The sequence below is a fragment of the Aptenodytes patagonicus genome, chromosome 4 (assembly GCF_965638725.1).
Source record: "Aptenodytes patagonicus chromosome 4, bAptPat1.pri.cur, whole genome shotgun sequence".
NCBI lineage: Eukaryota > Metazoa > Chordata > Aves > Sphenisciformes > Spheniscidae > Aptenodytes > Aptenodytes patagonicus.
In genome coordinates this window covers 26345524-26361635 of record NC_134952.1, presented here as the reverse complement: position 1 = coordinate 26361635, position 16112 = coordinate 26345524, and the positions used below count along the sequence as shown (strand labels likewise).

The 16112-nt window shown below is 40.0% G+C and overlaps 1 protein-coding gene across 5 annotated transcripts in view; it reads right to left on the bottom strand.

The window, feature by feature from the left end:
- FAM114A1 (family with sequence similarity 114 member A1) overlaps positions 1-16112 on the bottom strand; it is a 43355-nt gene extending 27243 nt beyond the window's left edge. For 4 of the 5 annotated variants that reach the window (XM_076336093.1, XM_076336095.1, XM_076336096.1 and 1 more), the window contains exons 1-5: positions 15967-16112; positions 13010-13359; positions 10790-10877; positions 992-1105; positions 734-840 (exon numbers count right to left, since the gene is read on the bottom strand). In XM_076336093.1, the coding sequence (XP_076192208.1) occupies positions 734-840; positions 992-1105; positions 10790-10877; positions 13010-13351 (651 nt within the window). In that variant the 5' untranslated portion in view covers positions 13352-13359; positions 15967-16112. Of the gene's footprint in view, positions 1-733; positions 841-991; positions 1106-10789; positions 10878-13009; positions 13360-13847; positions 13892-15966 lie in introns of those variants that run through there. The other variant, XM_076336094.1, reaches the window with a different exon arrangement.

Genomic DNA, 16112 nt, shown 5'->3' with positions numbered 1-16112 from the left:
ACACCATACTGAAAAGCTCAGAGAAAACATTTGCTATGGTAATAGTCTGTAAAAAATGTTGGGGAAGAAGATGACACAAAAATTTATTTGGAAACAGGATTTTGCAAAAGCTGAAACACAGAAAAACAGAAAAGGATGAAGTGCAACACAAAACAAATATATGGAGAGTGTAATAGGAAAGAACTGTGGACAAAAGATTTTGCCTCACTGAGTCTGCAATCAGACCACCTTCTGGGAAGGCCAATATGAAGTGAGAGACTAGATAGAGAGGTGAAGGCAAGGGCCAGGGACTAACAATACAGTTTAGTAAAAGCCTTAAAATAAGCAAATGGAGTATTTTCTTATTTTATCTGCCTTCAAAAATGGTAACAAATCTTATCATACTTTCTCTGGAAGGACTTAACTGTAAAAAAAAATTAGATGATGGTACCACAACTATAAAAAAGATTTTCCAAGAATTTGCAGAATTCAATGTAGTTTAGGAGAAGACCGTATTTTTCACTGAAACTGGTCCCAAAGTAGCAACTGAATTAGTTGTGTTTGGCTTTATTTTTTTTTAATTTGATACAGTTATTTTGCCATGGAAGAGACTCTAAACAGACTTACAATAGAACTGTTTTTACAAAGTCCTACAACTTAACAAACTCTTCCTGTTAAATGTGACCTGTAGTGAAGTTGCACCTGAAAATTATGAAGAATAATAAGAGAAGAGAGGCCAGCTAAAATGACTCACTGTGTTCTGTACAGCATTAGTGATAGCTGACAACATGCCACGAGATCCAGATGAAGGAGAAGAAGGAATATTCTCAGAACAGCTTTGGTCCAGAGAATCTTCTGCTTCTAACAAAAGAAAAAAAGCAAGCTACAGCATACTTTCAAGTCACAAATTACAGTAAACTGGACTCTGTGATCAAAATCTTAAAATTTTGTAAATTGGACTAATTTGGCAGTGTCAAAGAGTTTTGTCCAATTTCAGTGAACTCGAACTTACGTATAATTGGTGTTTCAGCTGCAGGAGGCTCTGCTGTTTCCGAAGATGCTGAACTTGCGTTATGAATTCCTAGGGTAGTTCCTGCTTTTTCCTTTACTGCTGTTATCCCATGACCTGCAGTAGAAGCATATTTTAGATCATATGATTTGAAAACTTATTACTAACAGTGCATAGTATTCTTATACTCTATGAATGATGACAATCAGAATAACTATTAAACTTACCTCAATTGCTTAATTTTTTTCTAGGTTAATAATTCACTTGTTCTACTATATCCAGTATATTAACTGACTAGAAATGATTAAGCTGAAATATAATACAAATGACGCTGGATCTGAAATGTAAAATGTGTTTCAGTGGCACACGTAAGTTTAGTTCCCTGCTTTTTAAAATGCTAAATATTCTATTACAATCAGTTTAAACAGAAATTGATGGTCCTCCTAATGCTGTAGGGTTTGGCCTCATCTATTTTTCAGAAGTCTAGAACAATTAACCCACAATTAATGGACTGTGGGTGACTGCAGGGCTGAGGTAAGGAATCTGTTCTTCAGTCTGCTGCATAGGTGCTATGTTAAGTAAGTATTTTAGGAATACTGACCCAGGTCCTCAAAGTTATTTCAGGATTTAAGCTCCTCAGGTGCTCATTTGAAGTCAAATTCTAAAGTGTCTCTCCTCAAAGCTGCTGTTAAAATATACTTTGTAAAGTCTGTTGGTGTCAGATGACACAGAATTATTGTTCCAGTGGTAGCTCTCTCCTACAGAGATCACCTGACACATACGTAGTGACTCCCTAATTCTGTTCTATTAAAATGGTCGAGTTCAATGTAAAGAATATGTTATTAGTGTTTTTATCTGAGTAATTTGACAGAATGGGATTGCTTTGCTGCTTTTCTACACAGTTATTTACACTAGCAGATCACATGGACTGGCAATATCCCGCTATAGGATAGGGTGGGATTGCCCGGTAGTCAGCAAAAGGAGGCAGTAGCTTCCTAATCTCCACCAGCTGTAGTTGAAAAATGCTGCCCTTAAAAAAGACTACCCTCAAATTGTCTGCCTATTCTGCTTCTGGATATATTCACAAGTATGTTCATGATATGCTGCTCTCATTACAAATGATCCAGCTAGCACATCTCCTTAGCTGGCAGTTTCTGCACATCAGCTGAGACACAGTAAGTAAACAACCAACCAGGCGAGCAATATTTCTTTCCAACACAAAATGAAATGGCTTCAGTGACCTTATTTTATTTTTTCTTGTACAATACACCGTTACTGCATCTCACGCAACGCTGATCACTTCTAGCAGTAGGACAATACAGAGTGCTTTAAGTATCTGCCTAACTACTTATGAGAAGTATTAATGACAATTTCATACTTCTTTGCTTTGTTACCTTAAACTGAACTGTAAATAGATAAATGATTTCAGAAAAGCCATTAATACAGATGCTCAGGCAGATACCTAGACATCTAAGGCATGAAGTCAAGCATAATGATTCATTAAATGTTGCCCATACTTTCTCACAATTGTGTGCACTTTCTATTAGAAAAGTTCAAAGCATCTTTTCTGAGTTATATTAACTACAGCAAAATAGCCTATCATCTGCCAGTGCTCTGCAGTGTTCTGAATATACATATACATATATGTGTGTGTGTGTGTAGTCATAGAAATATGCTTTTGAACATCTGATTAAAGACAGATGCAGCAAAACCATTTGAAATGGAGTAGGAAGAAGGAAAGCTTAGATTTATGATTCTATGATTTCCAGATGGGTTGCACATCAGGTGCTCTATGAATTCAGTAATAAACACACTCTAGAAAACATATGTGAAGCAGCACTACTGAAAGATCACATACGAGAAAACGGGAGTATCTGGAGGTAAACACAAAGAACAGATGTCCCCTAAGGAACAGATGAGCACAAACAAGTAATTTTCTACATGACAGCATAAGCTGCATGGTATCCTGATGTTTTACACTGAAACAGAGAGACTAGGCAGGTAAATGCTTTTACCTGTCTAAAGAAAATATGACCTTTGTCTATTTTATCTCATGTCTTACAAAATGTAGCAGTACATCCAACTGTACAGCACATACTAGGTTACGCACCACCGTGATTTAAGTCATTGCTGGATGACTTCTTGCCTTTTGCAAAATCTGTTCCAATGCAGATACTGGAGAGCAGCGTACTACTTTGTCTAATCTCCTGCACATTTTAATTGGTTCAATGAAAATATTAGCATGAATAGATTCTGGAGTCATTTATTTACTCTCCAAATTCCTGGGACTCACTTAAATAACTATTAATTGTTCTTTTAAACTAATGTAATAGATGGTCCACGTCACATTCCTTTCCATTCCTCCTCCTCACAACTTTTTAAATGAGCAAAAGAGTTCTATTCTTTCCATTGACTTAATTTTTCTTAAGGATTTGACTTGCTAACAGAATATTATTGTCCTGTAATTATATAAAAAATTAACTACAAACATTAAGCAAAATTTTCCCTTTAACGGTGCGCAAAAGAGTTATGGATTTTCAGATTAATTTTCCATTTTTTTTCTGTATCTAAACATTTTTAGTATTTTTTTATATTCTGTAATTTGGTTCTCATAGTTTTGCAGACAAGCTTATACTTCCAAGAAAAGGAGGCACACAGTTCCTGTACTTATAAAAGGCAGCATTTTCAGGGATGTGGTTACACGCACTAGAATGATAAGAAAATATTTCAGGTCAGCTAGGAGTGGTTTTGCTGAACTAAGCTGTATGGCATGTATGTTTGACTACAACAACAAAACCAGATGAGATCAGAAGACCACAACTGAAGCAAGTCAGCACTGTTAGATACACACACATGCACAAACACGGCAGAAGCGCATGTTGCTTTGGAAATGAAAATGATTATTTGTAATTTCAAAAGGCACAGAAATAAAAGAGGTTATGGGAGATGAGCCTACGTTTTAGAGATAAAGGTGCACTGGTTTTGTTACGCTGGGTGTGATAATGCAACTGAGCTGATACTGTTAAACTCAGGAACACCTCTGACGTCTCCATTTACTCATCTGTAACAGCAGAGACAGAAGAGCTATGCGATGGGTATTGTTAACTGCATGCTTTTTTCCCCTGTGTTGTTGCTTTTGTTTTTCTTGCCTACATGATTTCTTTTCCTTCTACTGTCTGGCTATTTCAGCAGAATATTGTTGTTCATCTTGCTAGCTGGAATCTTTCATTTGAAAAGGAAGGTTTTGCAAGCAGTGCTTAAAAATGTGGCCTGCCTTTGAGTTTGCCTAATCTGCCCAAGGCCAGATCATAGCGCTCACAAATGCTTTAGTCAGGAACATCCCACTTCACTTTAGGCACTCTTATCTTCCACCTCCCAGCTTAGTAGCTTTGGATCCCCTGCAGAGCTGAAAGAGGCAGACAGACACCTCCGGAGGGCAGTTCAGCACGCCTGAAATCTAAACCATTCTCTGTAGGAATCGCTGTCCCTTGTCAATCTAGTACTCCCAAGCAACTGGACTCCCTGCTTCAGCGGTACTGATAGGGAGGACGAGTTTGACATTTTGTCCTGGCTACCACACAGACTTTGTCACCTGTGTTGCAGCATGGGGATGTTTCTGATGAGCAACCAATCAAAATTCAGTCTAGTAAGATGAATGAAGCTTCATCTGGTTCAAGCTAAAGATGAAGCCACTGACTGAGAAACTGAGGAACCTGAAGATGGCAGGGGTGGGAATCACTCCACTGTATGAAGTATAGGTATGTGGAAAAGCCAGCTGTGCTCTGGTTTTGTACACTAAAACAGAGGGACCCCATTGTGCTCACTTTGAGGTTATCCTACTGGCACTCCACTCCCTTCAAGGCTTTAGAAAAATTCTCTTCCTTGTAGTTAAAACAAAAACACAGGCTAGATTCTGATAATACCTATGCTATCCAGTCTGTAAATCAAGAATAACTCCAATTAAGCTAGTAAGTGAGACTAGTTTCAGATCTCCTTATTGCAATGGTAAAAGGTTTTAATAGCAATAGCCATAAAGGCTGACACAACAGATTATTGGTTCTCAACCTCTTCTAGATCGTAAGTCCATGTTAAAAGATATAAAGAAAGAAAACAGGACTGCCATCCCCAAAAGCATGTCCACAATTCCTCCCATCTGATACTTGCATTCAGTATTCTTAAAAAGGAGGAACTGTGAAAAAGGAGTTTGCTGCTACAGCAGCTGTAATGTGTTATTTACAAAACAGTTGAGTGACCACCATTTGATTTCAGGCACAAAACAGTTTTCCCTTAATCAGCTGAATTTATGCAGTGAAAAAAAAGTCTTCTGAAGAGATTAACTGTCCTTTTTATGACTACATAAGGTATAAGCATAACATCCAGCCTTTGTTTTTTTTAAATGTCATTATTTCACAACAGGGGAATAATACCTGTAGAGAATGGAAAAGATATTCACATCATTTCAATACTTTAGTTTCACATTATCTGAAGCATTTGCACTTCCGTTCCACACAGACTTCAATTTAAGCTATGCAATGCAGATTATTACACATACCTATGTGTAATAATATCCAAGCTCATGAACACAGTGACATCACAAGTGACGTTTCATTCTGAGTGACAAGAAAAGGTTTTCAGCATACCAGGGAGAACTATGGGTGTCTGATATTTCCGTGTGCCATTCTACTAGATGAAGAACTAGATGAGGAATATACACAAGCACAAAATAATCAAGATAGCAGAATATTAATTACAAGCAATGCACGAGAGAGATGCATTAAGCAGCCTTATAGTATGAATTTCAGAGACCATGTAAAGTAAATAGCCAGGTTCTGTATTTTATTACTTTTATTGTGTAAGAGGTATGACAGATGTTAGTCTTACCAATGGCACTAGAGGTAAAAAAACCCCAAACTTACATGGAGGGAGGCACATGCATACAGCATGACAGAGAACAGACTTTGCTTGGAAATGCAGCTTGTTGAGCACTGTAACTTAAGCACCTTACGAAGGCCATAGTTCATCCATACAAAACAATAAAGCATATGAAAGGCAAGGCTTGTAGGAGAAGGTAGTAACTTTCATTAAGCTAGCAGATAGCTTAGTTGGGAAAAAACCCAAACATGCAAGCTTTCAAGCATACAAGCTGTTTTTAGAAACAGAAGTCACAAGCTTCAAGTGCAGACTGAGAATATATTTTGCCTCACTTAAGCCCTTCGGAGAAAAGGTTTGCTGTTACAGCTAAGCTGACCTAATGGCTTCTTGGTGCTGGTATGGGTAGTTCTGCTCCTCCCATGTTCCATATTTGTCCCTACTGCTTGCCCTGGCACTTATCTCAGTGAGTTGGTTCAAGGAACTAAAGAGGCAGAAAATGGATTTTTCTTTCCTCTAGAGTTATTCTTATGTCAGTTTAGCTTCCTGAACTGTATTACCAGGAGCTCAGAGGAGCATGAGTGCTGGCACAGGGAGGAGGAAGAAACACGCAAGGAAAAGAGAGGTGCAGGACTGCACATTTCAGTGGCTGCTAGCCATTAGATTGGCTTAGCTGCAATGGTAACCCACTGTTAGAGCAGAGTTTTATCAACACTGTTACTAAAACACTGGATGGTGTAATTACTGATTTACTAAAAAATACAATTTAAAAAAAAGAGGGTAAAATGGTGACAATAAGCACAACAAATTGTGTCTCCAGATCACAGTGAGCCTATTTCTCCCATCTCATCATCCCAGCAACTATTTCAGTGGATCTACTCCACTGTGGTTCCACAAGGGGGGGAACCCAACTTCTTGCACCTTGTAAGAACAAAACAAAACTCTTCACCTTATTAATGAGGCAGATTCAATAACTTTCTTAGTGTGACATCTAGTGTCAGACACTAAGCATGGTTCAGGCAGTGACTGCTACTAATCCAAATGCATTACAGATTCTGTTGTGTAGAGGAATATCACATCTGCCTTGTGGCGGGGACCGTGATCCAAATAATGTCAAAATCAGTTCAAAGACAACAGACATCTTTAGAATACAAAACCATTGCCAAAACAATCACTGACTATATGTGCATAGTTAGTTAAAGAGAGATAAGATACAAATTATATGGAACTATCTTATTATTAGAAACTAAAATCAGCTATGCTAAACAAATTATAGCCATGCAGTAAAAAAGCTAACCTGTTCGGGAGCTCTAAATCAGGGCTTGGAGGATAATGAAACTGAGATCCTTGGAACAACCATTTCAGCTCAGTCTTAAAGAGAAAGCAATGTGAGAAAGAAATTTTTTACAGTAAGAATGATCATTCACTGGAACAACCTCCCCAGGGATGTGGTAGAGTCCCCATGGCCGGAGGTTTTCAAGATGTGACTGGACAAGGTGCTAGATAATCTCATCTAGCCGCCCCTTCCCACAAAAGCCTGGACTAGATGATCTTTCGAGGTCCCTTCCAACCTGGGCTGTTCTATGATACTATTTGTTAAAAGCTGAATGTATTTGGTTAGGCCTTTAAGATATTATCTAGTCCACCTCAAACTGTTTCTGCTATTTTTACAGAGTGCAATTTTGAAGAAAAATACAAGGAAGAGTAAATATTTATCATACTTAACCAAACAAGCAGCTGTGTCATACAGAGGTAAGGACAGAGCAACAGAAAAATCACGTACCAAAGGTGTTGCTGGTAAGTCTAATTCCAAGAAAGCAGCTTTACTTATACCATTTGCTACACTGAAGGAATAAGCAACATTAAAATGGACTGGATCATGGCAAACCTATTTTCTGATGTAGAATAGGAGATGAAGTGTTAGTTGAACTGCTCAGATATTACATGGAGTAACTTGAAGGGGAATAATAAATACTTAATAAAAAGAAGAAAGCTTACAGAAATTCCCAATAGCTTTAGTTTTTTTCTCTCTCTCTGTCTCTTGCTAGGAATTATCATACTGAAGCATGATATATGGTATATGCAGTCCCACATCCTCTCTGTGACACTAACAGACAGTAAATACTTCACAGGATCAAGCATGAATTTCCATAACAAACAACTAAGAAATAAGCCCTCTATATCAGGAATATAAACTATTACCTGCTGCATTGATTTCCTGGAACAAATCTAAGATTATCTATGTGGTCTTCCAAGTTACCTTGGGTTCAGTGAACATGGAAGAATGTACATTTGATTTCTGCTTAATTCAAAGTCTATTTTATTTAATACATTCACAGAGAAAAGTTAGACCCAAAATTATTAGATAGTAATACGGGAATTCAACCCTACCCTGACCCCAGGGTCAGGAAGTCTAAGTTGTAGATTCCAGAAATGGGAATAGAAAACAGGGGGAAGTGCTGCTTTACATACATCTGGTTTTAGGCTCTTTCCCGGTTGCTCTTGGTCACTGCCAGAAACTAGATAGTAGATGGGTCTTCAGTGTGACATAGTGCAACCATTCACATGTACAATTAAAATTATTTTAAAATTTTCTTTTTCCTTTTCTGCATGTGGATGCTCCTTTGCCTAGGCAACTTGACCTGTTCCAACTGTGCTCATTTTTAAACAATTCTAAAAATATATATACATGGTGATGATATGCCTATTCAAAATAGACAACATCACACCACCTTATCGTCAGGCTGCCTAGACAACAAACTTGTTCGCATATTTACACTCTGTGAAGATAGTTATGATGCTGATACAGTCAGATGGTATGTTAAGAAGCCAGCATCAATGAACCAAGATGTTATATGGCCTATATAAAAATGAGATCACATCATTAAGAAGTCCATGGAAATCCACAGAGATACAATGCTGGCAGCGTGTTTTATAGACAAAAGCAACAACTGTAAAAAGATATGTCTTGTTTACTTATTAGACAGCAAGAAGGGATACAACACACATTCTTGTTTGTCTCCCAAACTTTTTCCAATAGCATTCATCATTTTCAGGCAAGCTCACATCAGTTGGGCAAGAAAATATCTATGGCCATACTGCCCCACAGAAAACGTATACACTTTGTGACACTAAACTGATAGCTCAGTGAGGCCAAGACTCTAAGCAACAGAAGACTGTAAGTGAGATTGCCACTGCAAGCTTGCAAGAACTGTAACCGTTTGGTAACAAATAATCTTATTACTCATGAACAACATTAGAATGTCCATTTGATAGAATACTATTTATTGCAAAAGCTAAACAGAATATAAATACAGCTATCTCACAGGCAAAAACTAAATGACCTGAAAGAGCTCTGTTCCAAGAAAGCTGCTGCTGCAACTATTAAAATGAACTGAAGAATTCATCAGCATTACAATTCCAACTGATCAACAGTAAAATTACTTTTATGCACATAAATTTTCTTCTTTAGTTATTTATGCTAAGCCAAATTCTTTTCAGAATGCTGCTGTTATGATGGTCTGAGAATGTGAGAGGCAAGGCTTGTGAAAGTCTGTGAAAGCAGTACCCTTTATTAGACCTACTAATAGTGTTGGGAAAAAAATGGGCAAAATTTTTGCACAGAGGCCCTTCTTCAAGTCTGACAGAGAAGTGCTAAACTTAAAGGTTAAATGCAAGTTGAGAACACTTATGCAGTTCCACAGCTAGTTAAGCTGCCCTTGTCCCCATCGGCATATTCTGTGTGTTCCCATCATTTCCCATTGAGTAGCATTTGGGTGATCAAATGGTGAGCCAGATTAGGGAATTTACAAACTGATCCAGCTGAAGATCCAGCTCTTACTTCATCTGTACTTTTCAAAATCAGTCCCATAAACCAGCTCCCTGCATCACTACATGAAGGCTACTGTTAGCATAAGAGAAGGAAGAAATACATTGCTGGGGCAGGGCAGGCCTGCTCCTTTCAGCAGCAACCTTCACTTATGTCAATTTAAAGACATTTTAGAAACCCATTCTGAGTTTAATTAGATATGTTAATTGGTTTGACTGTCTGAAAGAAAAGGTAGTTATGAACTTTTGAGTGTGGGTGTTACTGAAAAAAAGAGAGGATAGGGGAAGTTCCCTCCTTCTCTGAGAAACAGACAGAAATAATTTATTGCCCATGGAACAGAGGATAAGGAGGAGAATTATTTCGCCTTATATGGGATCATAAAACCAATCTTTCTGTTGAATCCGTTATTTTTAGTAACTAGCAATTAATTTTAATTCCTAGTTTCATCTTTTGAAGGTGTTTTGTGGATCCTTTATGAGAACCGATTAGTTAACAGCTTAGTAGCTGTTCTGTGAGAAATTATTTCCCACTGATAACTAGGTATTTGCATGCTTCGCTTTTTGTCTGTGCATTTTCGATATGTAATGATGAAGTTTTACCTAAAGTCTTCACAAGGACATTTTGCACTGACATACTATCAGAAATGAGAGTATAGGGAGAGGGAGTACAGGGTCCATATTTCAGAATGTTGTTCTACTCTCTGAAGTCTGGTGTGATAGCTTAACAGTTTCACTGGGTGTCAGTGAAAGCTGGAATGATTTACAAGAAGTGAATTCATATTGTATAGATAGAAGTCATGGTGTATAAACCACAAACATGCATGATAGTAATTGTATCAGATTATGTATCCTTTCTGTGAAGAAGCCACAATGAGGTAATTCACTAACTTTACAAACAAGCCTAGTACCTTGTCCATAATCTCACCTGAAGAAATATTTATGTGCTTTGACAGTTTAGGAAGGTCCTTTTTCCTATTAAAAAAAATCATGCTTGCCAAGCATATCAGGACAAAACTAAGAATCTTTAAGACACAACATTAATATGTCTAATGACACATTAAAATCACAATTTACTTCCACGTACTTTATTGATTGAACACTTACCCACTGTGGCAGAAGCTGATGACAGGAGAGACTTCCCCCAGGTACCCCAAGCTCCCCATCTACTTGCTTTAGATGAGGCGGCTGTGGCCTATAAGGACAAAAAAATTACTCCACTGTCTAAAATTTACATTACCCAAAGGCAGGAGGAAACACTTGTCAGGCAAAGTCCAGCATGTAATAAATGATGATACGAGTAAAAATGGTTGTGCCACTACTTACAAGGGTATACAGTCTGAAAATAGGCACTTTGTAATATAATACTTGGCTTCCCTAATCACGGTGATGCCTTCTGAAGAATGATTTTCAAGACACAGAACATACAGAAAAATAGCCCAGAATGATGACTGACAAAAGCTTTGCCACCAGCTCCTCTGGCAGATGCTTAAGCTTTTGTGCAAAGTAGTCCTCGAAAGAAAGGTAGCATTCTTACGGCACTGCAGGGTTGTTACTGTTCTCACCTAACCCTTTCTTCCCCCTGGAGGAAACCAAAGTCATCAACCTCACTCTGTGTCTGTGAAACTGATCATTTGGCTGTTTCAATACCAAATCAGATAGGCTAATTCAAACAGCCTTCTGTAGTGGGTTAAACTAATCTTGCAGGCTTTGACTGAAAGGCCCCATAATGGGTTCTGCAGGCTGTATTGCAGAGCATAACTTCTAGCTGAAGAATTGTAACATCTGGTTGGGAAGGTGCCAATACCGGTGCACACATCTGTGCAGTGAACACATGAACAACTTCAATGTGAAACAAGAGCATCCATATGGAGAATTAGTTAAGAATTTGGTGTCATACTAAACTAAAGCTTATTTCACATAAGTATCCCTGGGCAGACATGCCCTTCTCTAGCTTTATTATAATGACCGATTTATATTGTCTTTATGTTCACAGTTTGGTCACCAGGGACAGATTTTTAAAGGTCTTTTTATTCCTAAAAGTGCAACAGATTCTTAATGGGACCCTAAATGCTTACGGCCAGTGCTTAGATTGGGTATTATGTGCACAAGAAAGCGGAATGGGAAGCTTAGTTCACCTCACCTATTCCTGAAAGTGCCTAAAACTCCAGAGATGTCTTTACAGGTGTCCTAATATTTCTTCAGGCACCTGATCCTACAAAGCCATACAAGTTTATTAGGGCTATTATTAGGGAGAGGCAGGAACCTGTCTCCTTCCTGAGTTCTACCAGGAGCCAGAGTTAGAGACCTCTCTGCCTGAGTCTCCTCAGAGGTCTAACCCAGTAGATGCGCACAGGGAACTCCTAACAACTGAGTTCAGTAAAAATGCAGCCAGAGGATGTGCTGCCCACCTTTTACATTAATGTGTGGTATTAAGCGATTATCAGTATTCCATATTTAAATCATATTAAGAAACTGTTCTCTCATGAAAGTCTCCAGTAACATATCATCCCTACACAATCAACTCAAAACTAAAAGCTGAAGTATCCCAAGACAACTCTGCATTGTGCAGTGTACAGATCCCCTGTCACCTCTTCTAGGTAGGTCCCTCTCACTGGTGGAGGGACAAAAACAATGTGTTTTAACCTTTTCCAATTTGTGGATGCCTGAAAATTTTTCAGTGGAGATGAGAACATCTTCAGCTATGCCACATGTATTGGATTTGGATGCCGTGTAGACCTTAAAAAAGCCTTGTTTTTCTTAGTTTTCTTTTATTAACTTCTTGCAATTACCCACAGGATTCCCAAAGGTCTGTGGAACGCAAATCAAACACTACTGGCCTAGAATCAAAAACTACTGGCCATTTCACTGAGCCTTGTGAAACACACACTGTTTTTGTAAAGTCAATGACTTGAAAATTAGCAAGTACAAGATTCAGTGCTGCATATGCAGCTTCAATTCTGTCCTCTTCTAGGTTCATTCTGTGAACTGAATGAAGCAGACTTGTAGAGAAAGCCAGAAAACAAAATCACTGGAGTATTTTATCTATATAAAATGGACTAGATTCTTAGTAAGATTTAGGCTCTGGTATAGTTTTATTGCAACCAGGCTAGAAAGACCAAATTAATATCATACTGGCAAAGAAAAATTCAACTGTTCCTAGTTTCCAAATGCTTGGTGTTGCAATTTAACTTATTTTATCCCCATGCAGGTTCTCTGGATATAACTCCCTAGACTTTTGTGAAAACCACTATGTACCTTGTACAAAATTCTGTCTTTACAATGCAGGAAGGGGAGGGCTTTTATGGAAAACAAAGTATTACTTACTGAACTGCTTTGTTCATGCAGTGTTTCTTCAGATTCAGGTTCTGCATCAAGGCTTACGGTCTCATTGCACTCAGTGGGCATGTCTTCAGTTGCCCCTCCATTGGAAGGCAGACTTTCAATTATTTTTTCAGTCACAGGGTTGTCGTTAAAAAATATGTCTCCATCCTGTCCATTACTGGCACTCTGAGTGGCCTGTCCATGTTCATCATGTGAAGACTCATGCAAGAGCTCAGCTTCCACGAGGTGTGGTACTGACTCGTGAGGCAATACCTCATTGCTGGGCATTTCCATTACTTCAGGTTTTTCTTCAGATGGGATGCCATCACGTAAGTCTTCAGACATTTTCAATTCTGAATATAGCAAATAAATTAAGGCTTTTAGGTTCATAAACATTTGAATGACTTTAACATATGCAGCATTTACCATAAGCTATTGCTGAAAAACAACACAGCCTTGATGTAAGGCCTCCTGAAGCATGGAGCCCTGTGGCACATGCATCATGCTGGCACGGATATCACGATGATACTCCGAACACTCTATTCACCTTGCAGGATAGCACTCAAGTACGAAGAGCAGCATTACTGTTTTCCAAAATACAGTCCGGTGAGGGAGAAAGGTTGTTCATTTGTCTGGAGAAGTCAAATATAAGAGCTTCCACATGGTTAATTCCTATGTTCCCTAGTAGAAAGACCACTGGAGAACAAGATAATCTGAGCTGCAATAGCCAAGCAGCTCTTGCTATCCTTCTCATTTCCACATACACAGGTTCCTATAGCCTGCTGACTGATGAAGAGGAGGATGACAAACACAGTGTGATTGAAACTGTGGTGATACTTACGTGTTGGAGAAGGGGCATAATTTGAGAACACGACAGACCATGGTCCTTGCAGCCATTTCATAGACAGGAAGCATTCACTGAGACAAGTGATGCAGGAACGGTGTGAGCAAAGGCTTACTGTTTGGGGAGTGCAATACTTCTCAGCTGTTCCTAAAAGTCCAGACATCAGTTCTGGAATTAAGCTGTGTGATTAAACTTCAATTCTGAAGCCAAGGTAAGCTTGCATGAGGTACAGTTATTGATTATATTTTTTCTGGTAAGTTACGAACGCTTTTTCTCTTATTTATCCCTTATCTTCCAATGCAACTTTCTTTTTCTAAGTATTTTCCACCACTGCGCAGTCATCAGGCTGAGGATCCAGGAAGGGAAAGAAATGGCCATTGAGCGAGCTCTGCAGCTGATTAAGGAGTGGCACTGGCAGAGTCCAAAAGGACTACTGTACAGTGATTACCACCACTTACTTGTTGGCAACAACAGTATGCCTGGCACTCAGAAGACAACCCTTGACAGAGTTGTAATTGCAAGCTCTTGACTATATGCAGAGTTGCATGGCATAAAATAAACTCACAGAGTCCTCTCTGTAGATGCTGTCTTTTCATTGACCCATGTATTAATTAAATACAGTTTAAAGCTTTGTACCTGTTAGGAAGGATCAAGGTTCTAAGAGAGACTGAAGAACAGAAAAAAAAAAAAAAGGCAAAAAGCAAAATGTTACTGCGATTTAGAAGAAGCCTGCCTAAGAAACATGTATTTAAATTAGTATATTTTATTAAAGTCTATAGAATCATGCACATTTGTGGCTTTAGCAGCCTGTTTATCTCACTTGCATGTAGATCAGCTGTTTGAACAGTTCCAAGAACAGCATTTGGGATCAGTGAACAAGAAACATAAATAAACAAATAAGCACTTGGTGCCACTTACGTTATCTTACACTGTAACTTAATTATCTTTAGAAAACATGCATTTACCAGTCAGCATCTTTACGTCTGCCACAAGTATTTGCAGTTTTCCATTACAAATATAGAAAATACTATAAAATGCTTTAGTGTAGGTGAATATTGCTGTTGTTTTAACATTACTCACTGTGTGATGGGCAGCATCACCTAAAGAAAATTTTTGTATTTGTAAACCAAATTCCACCATCAGATATGAGGATCCTCTACTAAAACCTGTAAAATCTGTACATATGTGCATAATAATTTTGCATGAGGATTAGATGTGAATAAGAAAACGCCCAACACCAGTACAATTGGTAAAGGATCACACATAGACGTGCATTTATGAAAATTTATAAATTTTTGCAGGACTGGGTCATCTTTGGGGACCACTTGGGCCAAGGTCCCTGCAGTTGTCTGCTAAACCGTCCTCATGGGAGCAAAGCACGTAACAGCAAACTACCACATCTGTCAGAAACCATGAGCCATGCTTGACCCTGGGGTAAGGCCTCATTCACGCTGTCATCCGTGAGACTATACTGATCTAAATCAACTCGGACAACTCCGCCCAAAGGGAATGACTCTCTACAGATAGTTCGAGGGAGATGCCAAGGCCAGCTCCAGACCGGGCGGCAGGCGAGCACCCCGCCCGCAGCGACCAGCCGCCCTGAGGCGGGCAGCAGCCAACGGGCGGCGCGACCGGCCGCCCCTCAGGGGCCGACGGCGGCGGCAGCTCCCGCCGCGGTTCGGTGGCACCTGCCGACCCGCCGCCCGAGTTTAATCCCGCCTCGAAAGCAAAGCCCAGCCGCCGACGGGCGCCTTCAGACGCGGATCAACGCCTCCGTCAGGGATAACTTCTTCGACCGGCGGCACCGCGCTCCCCTTTCGCTCGACGCCTCCTGTCGCTTCTCCCTCCGCGGGACGCTGCGGACACTGCGAGCTGAGGCGACGCCCCCTCGGGCGCCCCGCGCTGCCGCCGCCAGCTCCCCCCACCCCGCTGCCACCTGCCCCCGCGCCAAGGGCAAAGCAGGAGGAGCCGGAGCGCCGCTCCCTCAAACCCATAGCGGCCACAGCTTCCCCCTTCTTTTTCCTTTCGAAATCCCCTCTGGGGTAGAGTTATTAGTGAGGAGCCCGCAGCCGGTTTCAAAAGCGGGAGAAAAAGAAGAAATCACTGTCCTCCTTACCGCTCAGCAGTCCCCTTGCCGGCGCGCCCCCTGCTCCTTCCCCGCCCCGCCACGTCGGCAGCAGCGGGGGGAGGAGGCAGAGCAGGCCGGGCAGCCGCGGGCCGGCCGGGCCGCAGGGAGGAGGGAGGATTGGCTCTTCTTCGCTC